Here is a 25,842-nt window from a genome sequence, read left to right on the forward strand (position 1 = left end):
CCGCCATGTGACACTGCCTTTGACCGCGGGCTCCAGCGCTGGCGCATAATGTGGTGGCCGACAGGAGTCGTTCCCTGGGTTTCGCCGCGCGCCCGGCCTTTGTCCGTAAATCGAGCATTGTGGAACCCTCCGGCGAGGCTACGTACTGCAGGAGGCGTCTGCCACATTTCTTCTTTATTACGATTATTCACATTATTAAAATGTCATTTTTTTGCCTTTTTCGTGCCCCCTCACTGTCCAGCGAAACCTCTTTGACCCTGGGAAAAAGAAATGTTTGTCACACATCACACATGCTCGTCAATTGATGGCTTCAAACGGAAAATATTCATTATTGGCTTGGAAAAATTGATCTGAAATATTACAGTATTGATCTAGTGTACACTCGATGTAATTTCATACCTGCAAATTACCACACTTATTATTAACTTGCATTTCAAATTGATTTTATTATAGAGTGGTCGCCAGGTAAAATTGTTGATACTGATGTCACACTCGACCTAATGTTCGGTGTTTGTGTTAATAATATTGAAAAAAAAATGTTCTGAATAAATACATATGCTGCACTTTGTGCGCTTAAGGAAATTATTGAGGGAAATGGAAATGTTATTTTCCTGTCAGCTGATGGTCGCCTGAAGACTTCTCCAACACAGATTGAAGAAGGGGATTGTGGGTAAAGGCCGGTGTTCAAGGAGGAGGTCACTGACTGGTTAACCGGTGTCTGGTTAACTGGTTAGCTAACACCCTGAAGGGTATTGAGCGCTGCTGTCTCACAGCGCTTGGGTGGTGGGAGAGGACTTGGGTTCGATCCCCGCCCAATCTGTGTGGAGTTTGCATCTTCTCCCCGTGTCTGCGTGGGGTTCCTCCGGGTGCTCTGGTTTCCTCCCACACTCCAAATACATGCTGTTCAGGTTCCCCCATAGTGTGTGAGTGACACAGAGAGAGTGTGTTTTACTGGTGTATGGATGAGTGACCCAGTGTAAGTAGTGTATCTAGCAGTGTAAGTCACCGCAGTGAATAAGGTGTGTGGGCTCATAACACTACATAGAGTTCACTGGACATCACTTTGGAAAAAAGTTTCTGATAAATTAATTACTTAATTAGTGTAATATAAATGTGTTCACACTGCAGACAGGCTTCCTTCCAGTGACACCATGATCACAAAGAGTCTCTTTATCGCTGGAGTGACCGAACAGGCGCAGGAGAGGACAAGAACATAACTGTTAACTGCAAAATTGAAACGGTGAACTAAACACAGTAAAAAAATTTTTTAAATGATGGAACTCTAACCTCATTTTCTCCCGAGAAGCACTTCAGATACTGGGTTCCCTTGGATGCCGCTCAGCCCGTTTTTTTTCTTAAGCTATCTAAGACGAACGTTTTCAAACATGTATTACCTGTGTATGTGTTTGTATCTGAGCTTGCATACTGTCTTTGTTATATTAGAAGTGTTTCTTTGCCATTGTTAACTTTATTTTTCTTATGTTTTTGGTAAAATGGATTTTGCTAAGAAACACACTATCATTTTTTCAAGTCAGTTTGTACAGTGAAATAAACAGAAGGTCAATACATAGATAAAAATGGCTATAAATATATAAATCTGAGTATGTACGGATATGTCAGTTCAGATATACTGGCCTTTCATGTGCAACAAATTGTGTTTTGTGAGAATTGTGCAGTCAAAAGGGGGTATCGGAGAAGAAATATTAAATTGTGTAAGATTATATAAGATAAAGAAAACAAAGCAATATATCTCAGAAGATCTGTTCATTAACATGATGACACAGAGGGGTCATGTATGTCAGACAATAAGTCTGTGCTGGCGGAAGTTGCTGGACATTAACAGTTGTGATCCCTGAGCACAATTGCTGCTCGTTATGTGCCCTTTTCACCCTTATTTCATGGCCCAACTGCATTGCATGCCTATATACATGAAATACTCCAGAAAAATCCTGTGCCTTTACTGAGGAAAAGCAGGGTTTACAAAAGCTGCCTTGTGTGGCCTAACACAATCTATTGCTCTTTTGGTTACATCCAGTCTTGATTGTAGCCTGTAATACATTGCTATATCATTATATAGCATGTTTTATCAACTACACACACACACACACATCGTCTGAACCACTTGTCCCATACAGGGTCGCGGGGAGCCGGAGCCTAGCCCGGCAACACAGGGCAAAGGGCTGGAAGGGGAGGGGAGGGGAAGGGACACACCCAGGACGGGACGCCAGTCCGTCACAAGGCACCCCAAGCAGGACTCGAACCCTAGACCCACTGGAGAGACCCCTTTTGCACACCCCCCTTTATCAACCAGAATTACATTTTTAATTTATACATTTTTACGGTATCGGCAAAAATACACAACAGCTCGTGTGAAAAGAAAACAGCAACGTCTTTTGCTTATACTGTTAATATTTAATGACTTGATAGAGCCTCAAAAACCATTTCATTACAGTATTATAGAGTATGAGGAGGATTACAGCAGAAAAAAATGGCATTATGCTTGTTTGAATGACACTGATAAATCCTAATTTTAATGGTGGCTGATGTGGGTTAGGCTGTTTCTTTTTTACTTAAAATATCTTACAAAATTTCTTTGAATTTTTGAAAATGCCGGGAATGTTTTGCAATATGCTCAAAGCACTCATTGCTGTCCAGCAAATGCAATACCGGATTAAAGTAATGGAAATTCAGCTGAGTGAATATGGAGATAAACATGTTTGGAAGACTGAGTGTGTCACTTACTTTACAACAGCATGTGGATGAGCAAACGCAATTATGTTTTTCAGTTGTGGAGCTGGATGGGCAAACCTCAGTAGAGTTTTACATGTGGAGTTGTATGGTTTCACCTCACCAAGAAGTGCCCTTGTTGAGAAAAGACCAAAGCCCTTCTGACCAGCTGGCCCTAACCGAACTCCAGAGGGCTGGACAGTGTCAAGAGTAGAGAGCAGTTGTTTGTATTATTTATAACACATAATAATACTGTTGTTTAAATAAAGTCATCCTCCCAACTGACCAGATTTAGTGTAAACCATAAACGCTGTGTCGAGTTTGGTGTAGTTCGGCAAGTGCTGTTGCACAGTCCTCTTGGATTGATTCGGTTGGTTTGAACATATTACTCAAAGGTCAAAAAGTGAATATTGAAAAACTCAGAAAAAAGGCCCCAGCTGGATCCAGCAGCCTTTCCGTATTTTGTTTGCTTTTTAAAATTTTACATGTACACAACAGACTCTGGGGAGGGTAATGAAGCTCAAGTCATTCAAAGTAGATGAGGTTTAGCAGGTTGTTCTGTCCAAATGTGTGTGTCACTGGCCAAATCATGTCACACAGAGATAATGTTTAATTTACAGCACAGCAATAAATTAAACAGAAACATCAATCGAGGCCAAAAATCTTGATTAACTTCAGCTAGTCCCAAAATTGCAGAAGTCTACAGAAGGCATTCAATAAGTCCTCAGAAGATTTAGAACTCATTCTATACAAGAAAATTCCGGCTCCTTCACGTGTTCTTTTATGCTCATACTTCTATCGGGAGGTAGTCCAAAGGGTATACATTAGTTGCAAAGAGCTGTTCTACAGATTTTACCTCCACGTTTTAAGAGTATTCAAGGGAATTTCGAAAACCTTTCGAAAGCAGCCTCCACTAACGCACTAATTCGCCGCTTCGAATCGAGAATTTATGATTTTGGCGATAACTGTAAACGTAGAACACCGTCAAGCGTCTGGTGATGTGTCAGAACTTTTCCCCAGTGTTGGAGGTTGAGAGTGGCTGCTCTGTTGTTCACAACGTGCTTCTGACATGTCCCAAATCCCAACACCATTTCCCACCTCTCCTTCATCAGTGAGTTTCCTGGAAATAAAAAAGGAAATCATCAACAGCCAACTGTTTCACAATCATACGAAAACACACAAGTTTCAATCTGTTAAATTTATCTGTAGCAGAACTACGCCGATACAGTCATTGCCTGATTAACGTCAGGGTTGGAGCCCAAAAACACTGTCTACCCAACTGCCCGTTTGTTGGATATGCCCCTTCTTGTGAGGTTTTAAAGAGTTGGCAAATGGCAATACAGATGGTCCTCGACTTACGATGGGGTTACGTTCCGCGAAACCCATCGTAAGTCAAAAATACATTTAATACACTTAATACACACCTCTGCGTGAAAGACTGGGAGATGCGGATCGCTGCCGCTGCCCAGCATCACGAGAGAGTATAGCTCCGCATAGCGCTTGCCCGCTCACCATCGTAAAGTCGAAAAAATCCTAAGTCAGACCATCGTGAGTTGGGGACTACATGTATAGCTATATGATATATATTGACTTTTCCGTTTATTTCAGTGTATTTCCCCCCACCAAAAATACAGAAGACTGGAAAGCCTTGCCTTCTTTATTTAAAGTTAGGTATTCATTATAATGGGGAAGCAGTGGGACAACGTTTCCCAGTTTTTCTGTATATCTGCACCCCCCCCCAGACATGCATGAATGAAAGCGCCGGCAAAGCACTTCTGTTTCTACCATGAGTTGGGTTCTGCTCCTACTATGAGTTGAACTTGACTCAATGACACATCCATCCATACATTACAGTTTGTGTTTCAGATTGTTATTGCAAAATAATTAACGAGCATTGATACTTATTCATTGCAGGTGTGCAAGTACAATCATGAGCTGCGCCGCTACAGCAGAGGCCAGTATTATTAGTAGGTCACGCAAGTTCAGTGAAAAACAGATTTTAGAAAAACGAACTTGTGAGCATGATCCTTGAAGTGAAATCAGGTGAACATGGTAGACGACACGGTTGAAAAAGCACGCTATTTGTAACCATGAATGGCATTAACCCAGCAATGACAGTAATAATTTTCACTTTGAGATTCCATTATAGAAAAGCATAACATTGTCTTTGTCAATAAAAGTAGCAGTTCTTACCTCTTCTCTATACGGCTTTTCTTGCTGATGAATCCCGTTGGCAGAACTGGCACTGCTTTGCGCCTGTGAGAAATAATTAAGGACTTAACAACAAGCCATCACACCTTCTGGTCCCAAAGACGGGGTTAGTTAACATCCCCACAGCACATACCTTTTACATTACTTTCAGCAAAACTGTGTTATGAACCAACAGTAAGTCTCTACCGCTTAATTATCTAAACAATAATTAAGAATTCAAGCGCTGTTGGACAGCTAGTGGTGTGCGGTTAGCACTACTGCCTTTGGATCCAGAGATCATGGGTTTGATCCCCACCTCTGGCTGTAGTATCCTTGAGCAAGGTACTTACCCTAAATTGCTCTAGACCCTGCTGTGTAAATGGGTAAATAAGTGTAACCTTAAAATGGTAAGTCACTTTGGAGAAAAGTGTTTGCTAAATGAATAAAATGTAAGTGCTTTTTCAAAACATCAAGCAGATCATTTAGGGTAGCAAGCAGTGAAGTGTTTAAGAACTTAGACGTGTAACCTGTAGGAGTAAGTCTCACGTAAGGTCCCTCATTGCCGCAGTAAGAATTCCGAGGTCAAAGAGGTTGGTATCAACGACTGAGAATGAGGTGTGTAAAGGCCCTCAGCCGCACCGTATATACCTGGGTTCTCTCGGGCCGGGTGCGCATGGCCTCCACCAGCTGATCCACCTGCTGGTTGTGCTCGAGAGCGTTCCTCAGGGCATCTTCAGTGCACCGCAGCCTCTGCTGCAGCCTGGTCATTTCGCTGTCCAGGGCCGACGGGTCCATCATAGAGTACCTGCGGTGGTCTGGCGATGACTTCTCCCGCCCCTGGTAGGAAAAAAATGTGCGTTCATGATGCTGCTCTCACACTAACACATTTGAATGCAACACTACTATGGCAGTCTTAAGTCTTGCACACACACACACACATCATCTGAAGCTGCTTGTCCCAGGAACCAGTCAAACCCACTGCGCCACTGCACGCCCCCCCCTCCCAAGTCTTGCATTTTCCTTAATTCTACATATTTTAACAGACGTTAGTGATCAGTAACAAACTCACAAAGACAGTAGGAATATGGGACCAGATAAATTAAACTCCCATCCACAGTGTCTACAGCTCATGTCTGGTGTTCCTGACTGTTGGGGATCAATAACAAGATGATACATATCTCACATTCCTACAGGATACATCAGTCAATGCTGGATATTAAATATGAGTTTGTGGAGACAAAGTATTTTTACCATTAGTCATTTGAAATTAGCTTTAGATTTAATGTAGATCAAAGTTCATGAAAAATATCTCACAGTATATTTTTATTTATTATTGCTACAGCAATGAATTTGAATTGACCGTGTAGACAGTAAAAGGAAACTGAAAGCTGCCAGACGCCGGCAAACATTGCACATGCTTATGGCATGAATTGGATGAGATTGAAAAGAAGGTAGCGGAGATAACGTATTTTTATTTTCAGTGATTTTAAAATGGACTTAATTTACATATTATCTCAATGTAATAAATATCATTAGATGGAACAGTCCCTGCCTCCCACTCTGTGTTTCTATGATAGGCTCTAGACGTTGTAGCCCAGCAGTGGACAAGCAGTTGATGAAAATTATATAAATAAATAAAAGCCGTTCTAAGAGTTTTGAATTCATTATAGCTCTATCTGCGGTTGAACCTAATTTTGTGAATAAATCATCGGTCGTCCGCGCTATTAAAGCATTCACTGATTGCGAAAACTACAAGAGAAACACATTATTTATGATAGTGTAAAAGTATTGATGTTATAAAAGCGGTTAAAATTATTTAAATAATTGTGTTAATATTTTCATGTTTGTACAGTTTATTTGGAAAAAATGGTAAGAAATGTAATATTTTAGATATTAGTTAAGTTTACCATAATCAGCGTTGGGATTCGTTAAGACTATTATTGTGACAGGACGTAGGAAGTACGGAAGAGGCTTTTTAATTGAAAAATCATCATGTCAGCGTGCTCTGCAGAGTGAAACGTATAGTAGGCGGTGAATAAAATAGCTGTTGTGGGTGTAAAGGTACTATGTCACCAGGAAAAAAAATGTCATTGTACTGGTTAATGGAAATTTGTATTTAAAAAAAAAAACTGGATTTATTTTTTTTTAAGTTGTTCTTCACGACACTTTTTCATTGCAGGAGACACTAAGTGGTGGGTCTACACTCGTCTTCTTTGCATTACCATGTTCCTGCAATGTTTCTGTTTTATTCTTTATTACTGTAACATTTTATATAAAATGCAAGACATTGGCATGACAATAGGAAAATACAAAAATTGCAGTCCTCAAGAAGGAGTCAAGTCCCATGAATAACCAATTACATTTATGTTGTATGTTGTATGTATGTAGACTAGCACTTTCTATAGTGGGGTTCGCAAAAGGTTTCCAGGGAGTGTATTTTGACTTTTTTTTTTTTTTTTGATTCGCTGTACATAATGTCGCCGTCTATGAAAATCAAAGAATTATGTCCACAAGAGGGACAACAGCCCCCCCGCTCCCGTTAATCTACTTTTCAAAACTGGGATGTCTGAGTGTGTTGGGATGTCCATCCTTACCATTATACAGCATGTTTTGTTATTGAAAAAGTGCTGAAAATTATTGGAAATCCTGAATAAGCATTTTATTTTATCACTATTTTCAGTTTTTCAAAAAATAATTTCTCTAATATAGTAAACGCATATAACATTCATAATACAGGGGTACCCCGGTATGCAGACTCCAGGTTTGCAGACTTTTGGTATAACGGCCCAAGAAAAGTTGTACCCATGTTCAGTATACAGAGCGTCTGCTCCTGGTATTACAAACTTTTTTTGGGTGTTTGAGGCAGACTTCTTCGTGATGACGTAGAAGTCATGAGTCAATGAGGTGCAGACTTTTCAACAACATATGATAACCTCTGAGATATTTTTTCGTTTGATGTTTTAAATGTTTTTTCTGTTCATGTACTTCTTTACATTTAGGGGAGGCTCAGAACCCACCTCATTCAGACCCACTTCTACTGTGATCTTACAAGCACTCAATAAACTTGTGATTGTTATGTGATGTGTAATAATTTTTAATAACAATTTGTTTAATAATGGAAAAATCCTATATGTAGTTACTCATGTGATGTATATTACTTTATAGGATTGGAACTGCTGGTAGTGTAGTGGTTAGAGTTGCTATCTTTGGACCCTGAGGTTGCGGTTTGATCCTCACCTCCAGCTGTAATACCCCTTGAGCAAGGTACTGTATAAATGAATTGCAACTATGTAATGAGGGACACCTGTACATTAAATAATTGGAAATAAAAACTATATTTGTTCTAATCTAGATAAAAGGGCAGCAGGTGGCACAGAGCCTGGGTGGTGTGGGAGGATGTAGGTTCAATTCCTGCTGTTCCTGTGTGGGTTTCCTCTGGGTGCTCTGGTTTCCTCCCACAGTCCAAAGACATGCTGTTGAGGTTCACCGACAGTGACAGAGACAGTGTGTTCCACTGATGTATGGATGAGTGACCCAGTGTAAGTAGTGTATCTAGTAGTGTAAGTCATTGTGGTGAATGAGGTGTGTGGGCTCATAACTCTACATAGAGTTCATTGGAAGTTGCTTTGGAGGAAAGTGTCTGCTAAATAAATGAATGTAAATAGCATTATCACTTCCCTCAAACTATGTTTGCCAAAAAAGGTGTACATGGGTAAGATTAAAGCCCCAGAAGGGGTGCATGATTACTGAGAGTTTGGGAAGTACTGATATATAAAGGTTTTGAATCAGGTTAGCCCTCTCGCCCCTTTCTTGCAAAGTTCCTCTTCTCTTTCTCTCACCAGAAGGACCAGTTTCTCCCGCAGGGTCTTGATGTCATCCTGCAGCATCTGTTCCTTCATTCTCCACTCAGCCTTGTGCACCTCCCAGCTGAGATCCCGGTCCAGGCCGGTGGAGTGCCGGGGGGAGTCCAGCAGTAGCACTCGCAGCTCATTCAGGCTCCTGGGAGACAAATGGACAGACGCACAAACATTTATATTGACATGTATTCATTTAGCAGACGCTTTTCTCCAAAGCAACGTACATCTCAGAAAATACGATGTGTTCATTACATAAGCAGAAAGAGAGGCTTAGATGCAGACTTGCGATTCTTAAGTACAGTTAGTTTCTTTCCACCATATGAACCAAAGTTCATCACACAAGTAGCTGTATAAAACTTTATCAGAATATCACCTGGTCCTAATCAGCTTCCTAGTAGTTTTTTTTTTTTTTTTTGAAAAACCTCCAAACACCATCACACATCAAGGACAAGGTGCCCAAGTGCTGCTTACGGTCGGCAATCACTCGTACACTGGTGCTCCGCAGCTATACATATTAGATGGCGGTGTCACATATGGATATTATAAGAGTTCAGCATCAAATGTGCTGACTGATAGGGGTTGGGGGGGTTCAGTCATGGGACTGGAACTGGGTGTTCCAACGTATCATGTGCGATTGTCAAAATCAATTTGACATGAAAGTAATCCCATACATAAATGTTTTATTAACATGCCAAGTATGCTTGGAATGTACTTTAAAATATTTAAATTGTGATTTTTTTTTTACAATGAGTGTTTCACTTCATAATAACCAACTCCTTGAGAAACGGACTAATGACGATGATGCCGTGCCATGTTGGAAGACAGCACGCTTTCTAACCAAATCGCCATTTTTGTGAAATCACTTTTAATATTATTAGTAAAAGTTGTGTGCGTATCATTTTCAAACACTGTCTTTTTTTTAAAATTTGTGTTCCATTTTGCTGACTTTTTTTTCCCCCCAATTTTTCTTTCAAAAATTGTGGAAAGTATATTAAAAAAAATACTGCGATGACCTGGACTGTCTGGTTTTTCCAATATCTATTGTCCAGTGAGCTTCTGGATGTTGACGCCAGATCGTGGATGTGAAAGTAATTTGGGTTAAAATGACTTTGGAAGCAAAAACTGGGCTTTTAATATTTTTTTGTGAATCCACTTGTCTTCCCTTGAGCTGACAGAAGCAGAGCAGGGAGTATGTAGAGATATTTGCCTAATCGACATCCTTCTTGTAGCCCACCAGTCATCCGGGTGCAGCAGGGGGCTGTGAGTGGAGTGGGGTGGGGAACAGGTCAAATAATAGGTCGCTGCTATGTGGGAACCCAAGAATCTGTAATTTAACTTTAACCCTCAGCAATGTTTAACATAGCTCAAATAGTTTTCCCAGCCAGAATCGGAGCAGCAATTCCGAAGTTCAGTCTAATTACAGGCAGAGCCAGCAGTGCCACGGAAACTGACCCCGATGAGGGCAAAAATCTTGGGAGTGTTTATACAGCTTTTGCAGCGAGTAACGCACTCATTTCCAAGAGGCAGACTGGCCAAAGTCGAGGCATTGATCCCAACGGTGGAATGTCATTCTGGCCTCAGCATTAATCTGGCTAAGCGTTCTAATTACTGCGACCGCCTTCCCTCTAAGCGAGCTGACTTTAGCAGAGCGGCCGGGTCAATGCTGACCGTAAGCTGGAACGCTGCACGGCCGTTCAGACCCACCGAGGTCAAGCAAACAGCTGACTTTGGTAAAGCAAGTATGAGCACGGAAGTCAATTATTGACCGCGTTGTCAATAAGTAAAGTCAATTTACTCCCGAACGTCGCTTAAATTCATAGACCGCTGATCTCTAATGGTCAGGAGTTAAATGGCTCGCTTTATCATTATTTATTAAATTAAGTGCTTATGAAAAGTTGCACTTTAATAAGCATCATCTCCCACTCCCCTTAGAAAAGCCATTCACACCACACCCCTTCATGAACAAGTCATAAACGCACACATCTGCTCCCCATATAATGAATTTTTCTGCTCCGTTTATGTAGTTCAGTATTTAGAGGTGACTTTTGTTTCCCTTTTCCAATCCAGGAGATCGGTATCGGTGCCCATATCACATCTCATCTTGGACTCACCTCAGATAGAAAAGGGAGAAAAATTTGCCTGCTGTAAGCTTTATTTCCTATGATATCTTTACTTACATTTTTACATTTATCACTTTTGCAGTTGTTTCTAACTTGAAGGTTAGATACATTTACATTTATTCATTTAGCGGACGCTTTTCTCCAAAGCGACGTACATCTCGTAGAAAATTACAGTGTGGATTTTTGCATTTTTTTACATTATTTTTACATTTATGATACATAATGATGCATTTTTTATCGTAAGAAGCTTACAAAAGGGTTACAGTTAAACTCTCAACGGTTCCGGACGAACTCAACATACGTGTATTGATGGATGTCACGTCTCACCTTTCCTTTTTTAAGAGCTCCTGACTGATGAGAACCAGCTGACCAGATGCATCATGGGATTTCTTGCTCATCGATTCCAGCTCAGCTTCCAGGCGCTGCTTCTCCCGCTGGAGAGCTTCGGCTTTCTTCTCCCCGGAACGAACCTTGCTCTCCAGGCCTAGTGCACCAACACAGTCGAACCCAATGCCGATCGAGTGCAAGATGATACTGGCCATTCAACTCAACTGCCTTTGGAGAACTTGGACACTGGGGGCGCCGTGTTCATTGTATGTATCATCTTCTCTCAGACTACTAAGTAGCATGTTCAATAGTCTTCTCTCAAATGTCCATCTTTGTTGATTAATTATATGTTTTTAGGGATGACCACTATCAATTTTTTTACTTCATATTTAGAGCAAAAACACATTTTCCTTATAATCGCTGCTGTAGTATTTGCCTGCTTTTCATCTTATTTAAGTTATGGATTCATTGTGATGCTACAGCCTCATAATTTAAGTAATTCTACATTACATTTATTCATTTAGCTGATGCTTTTCTCCAAAGTAACTTACAACAATAGTCTACCGCCAATTATTTATCCATTTATACAGCAGGGTTATGTTAGTGGAGCACTTTGAGAGGAAGTACCTTGCTCAAGGGTATTACAGCAAGGGCTTGAACCCATGACTTTGGGGTGCAAAGGCAGCAATGCTAACTACTAGGGTACCAGCTGTTCCCCAAGACTAACATGAGCTGGATTCATATTCACATAGGAAACAGTGTGACATTATTTCTAGATACACTCAGAGTCCACACTAATACCTCCCCCAACAATATTCATGAATGAAATGGATCGTTTACCGGTTACTTGAGATTTGAGGGCTTCGACCTGCGATGACAGCGTAGTCACCTCCTTTTCCCTTTTCAAAAGCTTCTCCATGGTTTCTGGGAATATTAAATGAAGAGTGTTTGTACCACAGTACAAAGTTTACAGTCATATGAACTAGCGAGGGCACAGACTGCAAGCTGCAAGAAAAGAAATTTAAAAAAACAATAATTTGAACACAAACACTGTACTATGAGACATAAAGGATTTGAATGGCACTCAAAATCTGTTTTATTTATTAAGAATCTCAATCATGTAACAAGCACTGGAAAAAAGAGAATCCCACTGCAATAATTGGTACATATAATCAATGTTTACCATACCTTCCGCATTCTGCTTTAATTTGATCTTCTCTTCACTGATGTCATTATTTTCTATCATCTAAAAGGCAAAGAGATATAGTGCTGACATTACATTGAGCACTAAAGCTAAAAGCCTAACATCCGTTTCTCATTCAATGCACTTCATCTTTAATACAGCTCATGCGAGTGACTGGTCGTTCCAATATATCCCATAGATGATTTTTTTTTTTTTAATCCTTTTGACATCACCGTAATCTTGTTCGAAGCACACAGAATGCTTTATTTAACTTGAGCTGCACACTTGGAAATCACTTTTAAAAATTACATAAATTAACAGATATTTAAAAATGATTTGGTTTTAATTTCCCTTGACGCTCGATAAAAAAAATCTGTAACAATCATGATGTCATGTTGCAAGATCGTGTATCATATAGGACACTTCCATACCAAATTTGCATTTGCAACAAAAAAAATTATAATAATATATTTCTATTAAAAGTTTTATTCAAGTAAATCACCCTCAGATATTGAAAAAGTGATTTTTTCTTCAATAATCTGTGTTCCACTATTATTTAAAAATAATAATATTGCAATACAGTGGACAGTCCTGCCATCCCAATATCCTGTCGAGTGCAGATAACCTCTATTTGCATTTGCAGTGACGAATAGATGCCATTGCAGTAGCAGGGTCTCAGGGCCAAAATAAAATCTACAGCCTGGATCATAGTAGATGGTAATTTACACAGCTGTGTGAGAATTTAATCCAAATATAGATTTATAGTAGGGGGTGATTTCACTGGATAGCCTCCCCTCCCCCACGCGACACTCACATTGGCGTCCTGAGGTGCATGGACAGCCTCCATTGCCTGCAGGCGGTTCTCAGTCACCCTCAACTTCTCCTCCAGACTATGGATCTGGGACCGACTCTGGGCTTCAGCCTTCTGCAAAGCCTCATAGTCCACCATCTTCTTCTGGGCCAGGGAGAGCTGCTCCTTCAGAAGGTCTTTGGTGTGAGCCTGCTCCTTGTACTCCTCACAGAGCTTCTCCAGCTCGCAGAGCCTCAGCTCGGCCTCCTGCAGCTTATCCGTGTTCTCCTTCAGCTCCAGGGCGTGCTGCAAGGCTTTGGACTCCACCTGCCTCCTCCAGTTCTCGCTGCTCTCCTCCAGCTCATCCTGCACCTCCTGCAGCCGGGCTCGGTGGTCTTCCTTCTCCTTGGTCAACACGGCTGTCTCGATCTCATGCTTGGCCTTCAGGTTCTCCAGCTCCAGCTGGTGCTCCATGCGGAGGCTCTCCAAGGCTGTCCGCAGCTCCACCAGGTCCTTGTCCTGGCCACCCTTGGCACCGTCAGTCGTGAGGGAAGACTTGAGATCCTCCAGTGATCTCTGGTGGGCGTTCACCAAAGTATCCAGCTTGGACTTCCAGCTGTCCATCATCTCCATATTCTCCCGTGTGGCTTGCTGCAGCTTTTGCTTCAAGTCTCCAATTTCCTGGGCCTGACGATCAGCTGTGGTCTTCAGCCTCACTGTCTCGCGTCGGCTAGCGGCAAGCGCCGCCTCGTACTTCTCCCGCAGCTGGTTGCTCTCTTTGTGATGCTCACGACCAGCTGTCAGGAGCTGCTCCCTCAGAAGGAGGGCCTCGGTGTGCAGACCGGGTGAGGTGTCGCTGCCCTCGGCCGGGTTGGGGCTCTGGAGTCTGACCTGGAGCTCCTCGATCTCAGCCCTGCGCAGGGCCAGCTCTTCCTCAAGCTGCATCACCCGGCTCTTCTCCTCCACCGTGGTTTGCTGCGAACAGAGAGTGACGGGGTCAGGCAAGGGCTAGCTCACACGTGCAAACGCAACTCTTACGAAAAGCATGCGGGCCAAAGCAGGAAGCGTGATCCTAATGCCTTTCCTTGACTTGTGCAAAACCACGGAGAGACATACACTGTGGGCCATAAGTCACCGCACCCTTTACAATAATCACATGCACATGCATACTGCTCGCTTCAGTTAACTTCAGGAACAGGGGCCACAAAACCCTGCCAGTAATCGCATTTGTCCAGTAACCATGCACCTGGGGGACATCCCCTGTCCTATGAAGTCCTATCACTGATACCGTCTTAGTTAAACAGTTGGGAAATGGCAGTGTGTAGTTACATTAGTAGATTTTTTTTTTTTTAAATGACACATTAGTCATCGCCAAATTTCCGTCAGATGATAGAATGAATGAATGAATTAATGAATATGTACTCATGAGTGCAGTCACTGAAGCATGCACTAGTGAAGACGGTCCAAAAATGGTATGGCCATTAAATTGCATTGTCCACCATGTACGACTGTGTCGCTTGACTGTGTCTCCCCATGAATGTTTTTAAAAATATTGTAATGACCCACGTTACGTGAGTTTGACCAGGAAATCTGTTCATTGTAAATTGTTGAATTATGGGAAAAATGTAAGCCTTCAACCATTGGGGGGACTTACGGGGAATGTAATGGGGTGACTGTGTTTGCCAGCAAGAAAGAAAAAAAGGCATGGGGGACACTAAGCAGGGTGGAAAGGCTGGCATGAGGCGTAGGTCCTTGAGGAAAAGAGGTTCTTGGATCAACAGCATTATTTCCCAGCGTGCTGGTGTTCTAATAAAATGTTTGTAATGAACGCTGCTTCTGCATCCTTCTTCACCCCCATTTAAACCCAGAGCGCTGCATGCCATAATATATTTGCATTCCAAATTTGTCCATCATAATTCTGATAGCTGTTTTTAGAGAAAACAGGGTATAGCTAGAGGTCTTCTAGAGTACAGTACCTGGTGTGTTTTCCACAGCACTGAGAAGATGGCATTAGTTGCCCGCTGTCAGTATTCGATCCACTGTGCTACCTTAATGTATGGAATATTATTCTAAAAATACCCAAATACAGAAACAGTTTGGTTAGGAAATCCATCTTAACAGCACTGTTAGGTTGGGAGAAAAGAGCTTTTCACCTGGGGGGTGTGAAGGATAGTCCGTGAACAGATCGATCTTGAGCAGTTGCAAATTCGCCAAATCACCATGAAAATGAGGAGTCGAACTCGGGATACCATGTCGGCCACGCAAGGACGGTAGGAGAATGACCTGCTCTTGGGTAGGCCTATGCAGGGACCATGATGGTGCCATACAGAAGGAACCCCCTAGTTAGGTACGGGTTCGGTGACTTATGGACCACCTGGTATTTTGCAAGCTAATCCTGTGCCGGAGCCCACAGTGTAACAAGCAAAGGAGAAATCTCAGCAACACCCTGTGCATAAAACTCGAGAGCAGCGTGGTTCCTGGGCGCTGTGCAACCTACGGGCAAAACGGGATGCGTTCAAAGAGAAGACGTGTTGCAAACGGCAGCCAAGCAAAGTCATTCATTGTAAGTCCATCTTTTGAAAGCAGCCAGCAAGAGGTGAAATGAAACACCCGCATTAATCCCAAAGCAAATGTGAAGGTTTGTGCAAACGCAATCGTGTAAAAGGCGTAATGTTATTAAGCAAAATGTGTTTCCATCGCAAAAGGTCTGTTTATCATGCAAACCATGCCGGCGTTATCATACATGATTTTAAAATGGTTATTTTCGAAGTTTGCGGTGTGAAAGGAGTGAGGAACACCAGAAATAATGTTGAACTCTGCATAGTCAATTTGAAGGAGTTACATCGGAATGCATCACACAGCAAAGGCATACGGTACTTGGCCATTTCATTTAGCTTTACACCTGGAATGCACTTTTTCAAAGGTAAAGCAGTGCTAACGGCTCAGATTTCGGTTAGAGATCTCATTTCACCTGTAGTCTCTTACCCAACCTCAATGGCACTGCGGTATGTTTGCCTCCACCCTGTTGGCAAACACCACATCTTACAAATACATATTCAACAATGTGTATTAAAGAAGCGATGCCAGGTACTGGAGGACTGTCTTTTAACCAGTTTAACCACAGTGAGACTCTTTGCACACTTTGGATGGAATTTAAACAGCATTAATTAAACCCTGCAAAAAAAAAACCCCAATAAATAAGATGAACTAGTCATATGTAGCAATTAATTAATTAGCAATGTTTTTGTATAATGATATGATATCCTAATAACTAGCCCTTACTGATCAGAAATTTTATTGCTGGCTGACAGAAAAATGGAAAATATAACCTCAAGGCAATTGAGACTGAGCTTGGCTTAACACCCTGGTAAAAACAATTATATCAAGTTGTGCATTTTTAAAACAACTCAACATTACAAGCACATTGCCGATGAAAATAATTTTATAGATATATTGATATTATAGGTATTAATTCATCAAATCATCTTTGGACATTAAAACAAGGCATTTGTCATAATCTAGTAATGTATAATTAGTTCATTTATTAATTATTCAGTAACGTACAATGTATGATCCTAAAATAATGTATTTTTGTTACTGTATTGTATAATGTATTTTAGTTTTTTAACAATGCTGTTTATTGTTTTTTTGGCATGGGACAATATCAGCAGTGCAGGACTCGTGGAATCCCCAACCGGTCCCCCACCTCAAAGGCAGGGACAGTATAAACCTTAAAAAGTAAAGGAAAAAGAAATGAACGCTGCATATGGGTGGAATGAATTCACTACTCCTGATGGAGAGGCAACGCTCCTCCACAGGTAGCAAGCGCAGCGCAGCGTTGTCCAGAACTCCAGCGTTCGCCGCACCGCGTGCTGTAGACGGAGCTGAGCAGCCGAGAGCAGCGAAAACAAGTCGAGGGTTTGCAAGAGAAGAGGAGCGCTTTTAGACAGATAAAGACAAGTAAAGGAACCCCTGGAGATTATTTACAAGGCTTTTGGCCTTTGAACCTAATTTTTCATTAATTCATTTTTTTTTTCTTTCCTTGCTGCCTGCTTGCACTGTCATATCCAGTGTGTAAAAAAACGGTTATATCCAATTGTGCACTATTATTTTAAGCAGCTTTCACCCACTTAAACATCTGGCTATTTTTACTGGAGAAATTTGAGTCAAGTACCTTGCACGAATGAGAATTTTTCACGTCAGAGCTCTTTATAACACTAATTTGGGCATTTATGGACACCAAAGACCATTTTACTAACAGCTTTTGCAGTTCAATCTTATGTTTTTCACCAAAAATGCCAATTTCCGAAATTACCAAAACGCACTTACCATGATTTGAGGTGTAATTAACGGTGGAAAAAGTCTTGGCATTGTAAACGAATACTTCTTCTTCTAAATGAAATAAAGAACATCTCACATTCCATATGTCTTCAGCCTACATTTACAATATACAAATGAACTGCTACTGGTCTTCACAATAATGAAGGTAAAGTCCACAAAAGACGAATTTCTGAAGAAAAAAATCCCTGTAAGATTTTTGGTCTTTACCTTCTAGTGAGGTCTCAGTGCACATCACGCCTTGATTTCACATTACATCACATATTTCAATAGGAGAATGACAGAGAAGTGCAGTACTCAGGGCGTATTTAAATATGTAAAAAAAAATTCCTCCGAAAAATCATGCCGGCTTTCATTATTTGGCCGTGCAAGCAGTTGCTCTGTTTCTAACTTAAGACGAGTGTGGACGTTGAACGGATTTCTGCGGGGTGCTGGAGAGCACCTCGAGCCAATTATATATATTTTATATAACTTATAATTTATCATTTTTAAATTTTATAATTTATAGATATCCCTATTTATTTATGTATAATAAATATATATAAATAAATAGGGATATATACACACACACACACACATTTTCTGAACCGCTAGTCCCATATGGGGTCGCGGGGAACCGGAGCCTAACCCGGCAACTCAGGGCGTAAGGCTGGAGGGGGAGGGGACACACCCAGGACGGGACGCCAGTCCGTCGCAAGGCACCCCAAGCAGGATTCAAACCCCAGACCCACTGGAGAGCAGGACCCGGTCCAACCCACTGCGCCACCGTGCCCCCCTACCAGGGATATATAAATAAATATAAATATTATATATATTTTTGTAGAAACAACAGCGCTATTAATACCCAGGTTAAGTGTTGCAAAGAGCTCGGATGCAAAAAAGGCAAGAACCACCCCTGAAAGCAGTACATTTACAAGAAGCAGGGTACCTCCCAGGACTCGAACCGGGAACCCTCAGGTAACAAGTGGAAGCCCTGAACCGCAGCGTCACCTGAGGGACCGTTATAATATCTCGTCATATGGGCTCATATTGTCAATGGATTCCAACCGTTCATGAAAACGTCTCCCCTTATTCTTTCTGACAGGCAGCCAGGAGTAAACGTGGCTGTGAAGGTTGGAGACCTGGGATTCGGTGCAGGCCAGGCGCAAGCAAGAGCGGTGCAGAGGAACTGGAAGCACCTCCCAGCCCAGAGAGACCAGAAGAGAAAGCAACAGACAAGGGACAGCTGCAGGCAAAGAGGGGCGACTGGTCTCATTTTTGCAGTTACCCTCTTTTCCTCTAATTCTGTCTGAAGCTTTTCCACTTTGGACCTTTCTAACAGCAGAGTCTGCTCGAGCTGCCGAATACGGGCATGCTCCAATTTCGTCTGAGTCTAGGGAGAGAGACAGAAGGACAAGACAGAGGGCAAGAAAGAGAAACAATGCACAGGAGGACAGGTACGCAGTTTCGTTAAGATACAAAGAAAAATCACGATTGCGTTCGGAAGGGAAGCGGGGTTTTGGAAAGTCGAGTAAAAGGCAAGTTGGATCGCTGCGGACAGCTGGTTAGGAAAGTGGACAGCTGGATCACGGCACAGTGGACATTTCGGCTGCCGCTGTACACCAACAATTACTCAACATCCCAGCAGCTGTTGTTCAGGGCAAAAAAAGGGGCATGCAGTGGACCAGCTTTTACTCTCTGCACCTCATTTGTTCAGTCAACGGGTTCTCCCGTTTCGTGACTCTCATCTTCGTGGAATCACAGGTAGAGCTGCACAGCACAGCCATCATCAACGTCGCTTTTGGTACAATGAGTAAGACCTTCACAGACAAATACACCTATGTTTGCACCACGTCTGTCTGCCGCAGTATGGTAAAATTCCTCTCTCTGAGACACTTTTTCACCTTTTTCATAAAGAATTACTGGAAACACAAAATACAAAGATAAGTGGAGCAGTTTCAGAAGCAAAGCTGTTACTCATCCCAAGCCGCTTAGCAAAATACAGGTGGTCCCCGACTGACGATGGGGATACGTTCCACGAAAGCCATCGTAAGTTGAAAATATCGTATGTCGAAAATGCATTTAATACACACCTCTGCGTCACAGACTGGGAGATGCGGATCGCTGCCGCTGCCCAGCATCGCGAGAGAGTATCGCTCTGCATATCGCTTGCCCGGGAAAAAAACAATCAAAATTCAAAATTCAAAATACGGTTTCTACTCAATGTCTATCGCCAACTCACCATAGTAAAGTCGAACCATCGTAAGTCGGGGACCACCTGTAAAGGCTGTGCTAACGTAATATTGTGTCTTATGCATAAATCCAAGCCCTGGTTTTCAGTAAACAACAAAAAATGCAAATGTAAACATAACATCATTAATACAAACCATGTCATTTCTCGACAATTTCATTAAATGCACAAAAATGTGAATTCGACTTTTAAATAACAACTAAAAGATCAGCCCGTTTCAAACTGGATTCGGCTAAGGGAGAGTGTTTCCGATTCCATGCGAAATTCCATTTGCCCACTTTTAAATACCTCGAGGTCGCCTTTGGTGATGGATTCCTCCTCCACTCGGAACTGCAGGTCCTCCACTTTCCTGCAGGAACACAGAGTGTCCACCAGGTATCAGTGCAGCACTTCTCAACACAGACAGCAAAATCCAAAATCCGCGCAGACTCAAATATCCAGAACAAAGACAGAACAGGACCTACCGCTATAAAAAGAGCTTTTCATTTTTAATATGAAATACTGAGATATGATAATAGTGATAATGACAATTATTTCCATAGTACTGTTGTTGTGGATGTACAAGCAGATATAGTACAAGGCCTAGTAGCAGAAAAAGCATTTTTATAGCAAAAGCAAAAAATAATTTTTTTCTCTTATCTTTATTAAGCAGCTCATATGGGCAAAAATGAAACCTCGCTATTCCCATTTTTTTCACAAATAACCTTGAGCCTAGCTCGTCCCACGCACCTTCTCTCTTCTTCAAGCTGATTGGCCAGTTCTATCTTGTCCTTCTGAGTGCTGGCCAGCTGGGACCGAATCTGCTGCAAGTTGCTCTCAGCCTCTGCTGCATACTGGATTTGGAATTGAAAGGGAAGGGATGCAGAAATATGTTTTATTATTGTCGCTTCACCTCAATGCGATCCGGCTGAATGACCGAACATCGACACGCATCTTGCTTCATGCAGCTGCCTCATGTGGATCTCATCACACCTTTTACAAACTGATGAAAAAATGAAAAGGGACACAAGCCACAAGCGGTGCTTTGGAAGGAAGAGTAAAATTAAGACTTATTTTTTAATAAAAAAGTGTAGAAGTGTGAAAGACAATAGTGACAAGGTGTCAAGGCTATTAACATCATGCAGCCTCCCTAGGCATTACCATATTCTGCACACTGCTGTCATAAACTAAGTGATATATTTGTAGTAATTTCAGTGGTCTCATTAAGAGGCTTTACTCTACTTCGTTGTACCAGTGATGCAGCTTAGACTTACTGTACAAAGAGTTACTGTGATGAGTCAGCCCCTCCCTAGAAGTTCCCCTCCCTTCTCTGATTCTATACAGGTGTCAGAAGTGGGATATGAACCTCGGGCAACTTTTCGAAAGGGAAGTATGGATACAGGAACTTTGAGTGCGTGTGGGCGTCATGTAGCAGGGGTCAGTACCAGCCCAACAGCACATGGCGATCGCTCAGAAAAGCACAGTACAGCAATACTAAAAACTCTAATGTAAGATTTTAGCCTATTTGTTATGCAATTAGGACTGTTGACTTTGATGTGGGAGGCTGTGGTTCATTTCTCACATCTGGCTCTTCCCAGTGCAAATGCTACACATTACAAATACACATTCTAATGAGTTATTCACATTCTGATGGCACAAAAAACAAAGATTCTCTCCAAAAAACCGGAAAGCACAGCCGCAGAGGAATTTCGTTCGGAAGGACGTCATAAAGGCCATCTGTTTCGCGAAATTCAAAGAGTGCAGCAAAATATGCATGAAACACAATTAGGGGAACATCTACCTTGTGTCAAAATACAATCACTGCTGTACAGCTATGGAGAAATGGTAGGTGCCAAGCGGTTTCCTGTACCTGTGCATGCTGGGCTTTGAGGGCACTAAGCTCCTTCTCCACTTCACAGATGTGGCTGGTGGCCTTGGCCACCTCAGCTCGCTCCAGGTCACGCTCAGCTAACAGCTGCTCAATGTGCTGCTGCTTCTCTTTCAAGGCCTCCTGCAGTGCCGTGGTGCCGGAGATCTTGCGGGCGTAGCGTGAGGACGTCTCCGTGAGCTGGCCCAGGCGGGCCGAGGTGGGGAGGTAGGGGGTAAGCAGGTACATCTGGTTAACTTGAGAGATTTAAATGTTGCCTGCTTTCACTTGATGTCTTGAAGATGGCTTTTCATCAGCAGAAAAGAAGACAGTCAACCCTACTGATTTATGTTATTCATTCTAATTTAGCACCAAAAGGATATTGCATGGCCATCGAAATTACTGCAAAATACACGGCATAAATTGTGAAAATACATAACATAACATATATATGAAAGAACAGCAGCTGGAAGAGGAAGAAGTTTAAAAATAAAAAAGTAGCCCTTCAAGTTGGGTGTATTGTTTGAAACAAGTGGTTGTGATTAAAGACTCCCTGTCTTACCAGGCCAGTGCGGCTGGGCCGGCCACCCACAGAGGAGGCCACAGAGCTGACAGAGCTGATGGAGGAACTGCTCGGGCTGTGTGCCAGGGAGGAGACGCCCATGGCCATGCGCTTGCTCTTCTTGGCCTTGGCCGGACTGGTGGATGGGAAGCCGATGCGGATCACTTTGTGGATTGGTGCGAAGAGGCCGAATTTCGGCGGGCACTGGAAGTACCTGGACACACGCAATCCGATGTCAGCAAGTGTTCTTATGTCACTAGCTGCTGTGTACTTGGAAATGAAAGATTGCGGTCACCACATCTAGACTTGAAGGACCCAAGATCGAACCCCACCCCTTGCTGTAGTTCCTATGGGTAAGACACTTACCCTAAATTGCTCCAGTAAAAAACAACCCCGCTGTATAAATGGGTAAATAATTGAAAGTTTCTTTGGAGAAAAGCACCAGGAAAATAAATTAAAGTAAAAGCGGCTTTTACGGACAATAAATTATCATTTAAAGCCTGCTAGTTCAAGATGAGGAGCCCTGTTATTCTTCGAGTGAGATATCCAGCAGTGTAAATGGATAAAATTTACCCATGTGCCTCAGATATAGGAGCTGGAGACACAGGAATCCACAATTTGTCCACATATCACACACACATCTTCAGAGCCGCTTGTCCCATATGGGGTCACGGGGAACCGGAGCCTAACCCGGCAACACAGGGCGTAAGGCCGGAGGGGGAGGGGACACACCCAGGACGGGACGCCAGTCCGTCGCAAGGTACCCCAAGCGGGACTCGAACCCCAGACCCACCGGACAGCAGGACTGTGGTCCAACCCACTGCGCCACCGCACCCCCCCACATATCATTGTTCTGAATTATTGAAGAGGCTCTAGATACCATTCAATTTCTATGCGTGGGATAAACACACTACGCTATTAAACTGTCAGGGTTGTTTTGACATTGACAGCTGTTGTGTCACCGAGCATAATCACATTCATGACACTTGCCAAGTGAATGTCTCTGGCTGTATAAGCGTATAAATATTAATGTAAAATGCATGTCCTACAAGGTAGAGAGGAAAAGTGCAATGCACCTGGTGCCAGCGACAGCGCCATCGTTTTTGCCCAGAGGCTCGTCCAGCTCCACGCCACACCATTCGCCTTTGGCGAAGTCCGTCTCGCCCACGTAGCGGACCACACCCGTTTTGGTGCCTCCCACCTGAGCAGAAAACAGGAAAGAGGTAAAACATCTGCAGAGTTCACGCTCTTCAGTCGAACACAGTGATTAATCAGACCAAAATACAAGTGACAAATTAGTCATGATTAGTCATGAATGAATGAATGAATCAATCAATCAATCAATCAATGACTCAATCAATCAATCAACCTTTGAATTAATTAATTATGCTGTATTTTCTTGCTGTCTCTTTCTGTTTCTCAGTAGTTGCAGGCAGAGGTATACGAAACAGATTTATACCCTAAGGTTTACCTCTCTCAGAAAGCATACTGCTATTGTACTCTACAGAAGGTATTTAATCTGAATTGTTCCTATGTAATAACTAGCAGCAGAAATAGAGAAGACTGTACATTAAGGGTCAAGAAAAAAATTATTATGGTAATAATATTCTAGATACCGTTCACACTGGGTGAAATTAGGCTTCAGAGCTTTGTACAAGATGCCATTTGAGGCCATGTGTCCATTTCACAGGACAAATAAAATGAGTAATAAAACAGGGCATCAGTGAAACCCGAGGCAGAACGTGCAGCTGAAGGAGAGGGTGGGAAACTTCACTGCTGCTACATGACGCATAAAATCCAGGTTTAAGAGTTAAATGAGGCAGGCGACGGAGACCCCTCTCTAGAAAACACTGACACAGACAGGGGGACGGCAGAAATGGTTAATTCTGGGTGACTGGAGAAGCAGGGGATGTCCTACATTCACTGGATTTACCGTCGGAAATGAGGTCGCTGCCATTTATGCTGGTGAGCAGAGACAGATTGACGGCAGATTTAGTGGGAGAAAAAAATAAACAAGTAAAAACACAAACACTAGTAACCTGAGAGTCCTAGCTTCCTGTTCATGACTCCCAGTTCATGAATTAACCCTGCATCCCGGTATGAGCATTGATCCACATCTAAATATGTGTGTAATAATGGATCATTGGACTGGATCACTGATGGATCATTTGTAAATGATTGAAACACAATGTAATGTTCATCTCTTGCAAAGAGGCCAGATGTGCGAAGCAGGGAAGTTGGGTCAGCATCAGTCCCGTATGATGGACTCCGGCCATTGGATCCTGTGTCTTGGAACACATAAATGGAGATGCAAACCCATTATCCCAGTCCAGTTAACCAAGTTTTACAGCCTACTAGAAGATTCTTTCCAGTCTAAGGAGACTTCAAGACCTTCATTTTTATTCATGGCCGTAAGAGCTGGCAGATAAATACATGGACATAAACTCATGGGGTAACAAATGAGGTCATGGATGAGTCCCTAAAAAATCTCTGCTCTTCCTGGGTTTGTACAGATTATTAGGATTTGCAGCTGTCACCACATATGCAGGAAATGAGAGTGCAAATAAGGGCATCAGCTGAGCCTGATGTCATCATGGTCGCGGCCCAGAGGCCACGGGATGACATAAGCGCAACCTGTTTGACTCTAGAATAAAGACCTTAACAAAGAGAAGCGGACAAGTGCAGCACAAACTGAACTGTGCTTGTGGCACATTTTTTATACATCCATTACACTCTGCGGAGAGACATCTTTCAGAGTAGCTTTTCTTTTTTTTTTTTTAAACAATAGAGATCATCCGCTCACAGCCTGACCTTGACTGGATGGATACTGGAACAACGGAACAGTCCAGGGCATCACAAAACATTTTTAAGAATATTTTTTTGACAATTTCCCAGAATTTCTCAGTCAGACATCACTAAGTTCCGATATGTTTAATTTCCAAGGATAGAGCTGTCAATACTCTAGATAATTTTTTTTGTGAAATTGCAGAATCGGAAGAAAATGTATTCTTTGCACCAACCTCCTCCCTCATTTTTTTTCCCAGCAATATGATATTGGACAAAATGAAACGCCATTTATTAAAAAAAGAAAACTATATCAACAGTTCAAGTGACTGATTTGCAAGCATCCACCTCTAAATGCAGAACACAAAAATATTTTAGTAAAATGCAGAATACACTGTGATATACTTCCTCTCGCTTGCATCTAAACAAATCCCGTTAAAAATGACGTATATGATACACCGGAACCGCCTTCCCCACATTACTTCACTCATACGAGGATGAACTGTAGTCTGTATACTGAACATTCATGTCTTTCAGAGAGGACGTCTTTGTTTTACTATTAATGTGACTGTTACTGTCCACTAGGATGGCTGCACCTTCATGGACCCAACCACCGCAGAACTGTGCATGAACTGAAATTAAAGGCATTCCCATAGGGCTTATCAATTCTTTGACAGATAGGTTTATTGATCAGGGCTCCTGAAGTGAAAAATCACTGCTTTCCACTCATATGACCTGCTGACACAAGTATGCAAAAAAAAAAGAAAAAAAAAACAGAATATTAATACTTTTTATTTGTGTTCCATGTCATAAAGATTATTTTACCTTTTGGTATTTTATGATTAGAGACTGGAGGGAAAGTGTTAAGGAGCGACGAGGCCCCGCACG

At 42.2% G+C, this 25,842-nt stretch overlaps 1 protein-coding gene across 5 annotated transcripts in view; it reads right to left on the reverse strand.

The window, feature by feature from the left end:
- Positions 1–2,436: 2,436 nt before the first annotated feature.
- The window catches only part of clip2 (CAP-GLY domain containing linker protein 2), a 46,810-nt gene continuing 23,404 nt past the window's right edge, over positions 2,437–25,842 (reverse strand). For 3 of the 5 annotated variants that reach the window (XM_029249255.1, XM_029249254.1, XM_018742118.2), the window contains exons 4-17: positions 23,247–23,371; positions 22,171–22,384; positions 21,612–21,809; positions 20,492–20,595; positions 20,051–20,111; positions 16,166–16,216; positions 13,219–14,169; positions 12,410–12,467; positions 12,062–12,145; positions 11,222–11,378; positions 8,757–8,916; positions 5,566–5,754; positions 4,921–4,983; positions 2,437–3,847 (exon numbers count right to left, since the gene is read on the reverse strand). In XM_029249255.1, coding sequence (XP_029105088.1) covers positions 3,836–3,847; positions 4,921–4,983; positions 5,566–5,754; positions 8,757–8,916; positions 11,222–11,378; positions 12,062–12,145; positions 12,410–12,467; positions 13,219–14,169; positions 16,166–16,216; positions 20,051–20,111; positions 20,492–20,595; positions 21,612–21,809; positions 22,171–22,384; positions 23,247–23,371 — 2,427 coding nt within the window. In that variant the 3' untranslated portion in view covers positions 2,437–3,835. Of the gene's footprint in view, positions 3,848–4,920; positions 4,984–5,565; positions 5,755–8,756; positions 8,917–11,221; positions 11,379–12,061; positions 12,146–12,409; positions 12,468–13,218; positions 14,170–16,165; positions 16,217–18,799; positions 18,905–20,050; positions 20,112–20,491; positions 20,596–21,611; positions 21,810–22,170; positions 22,385–23,246; positions 23,372–25,842 lie in introns of all 5 variants that reach the window. The other 2 variants (XM_018742122.2, XM_029249256.1) reach the window with 2 other exon arrangements.

This window comes from Scleropages formosus, chromosome 25 (assembly GCF_900964775.1).
Source record: "Scleropages formosus chromosome 25, fSclFor1.1, whole genome shotgun sequence".
In the NCBI taxonomy this organism is placed as follows: Eukaryota; Metazoa; Chordata; class Actinopteri; order Osteoglossiformes; family Osteoglossidae; genus Scleropages; species Scleropages formosus.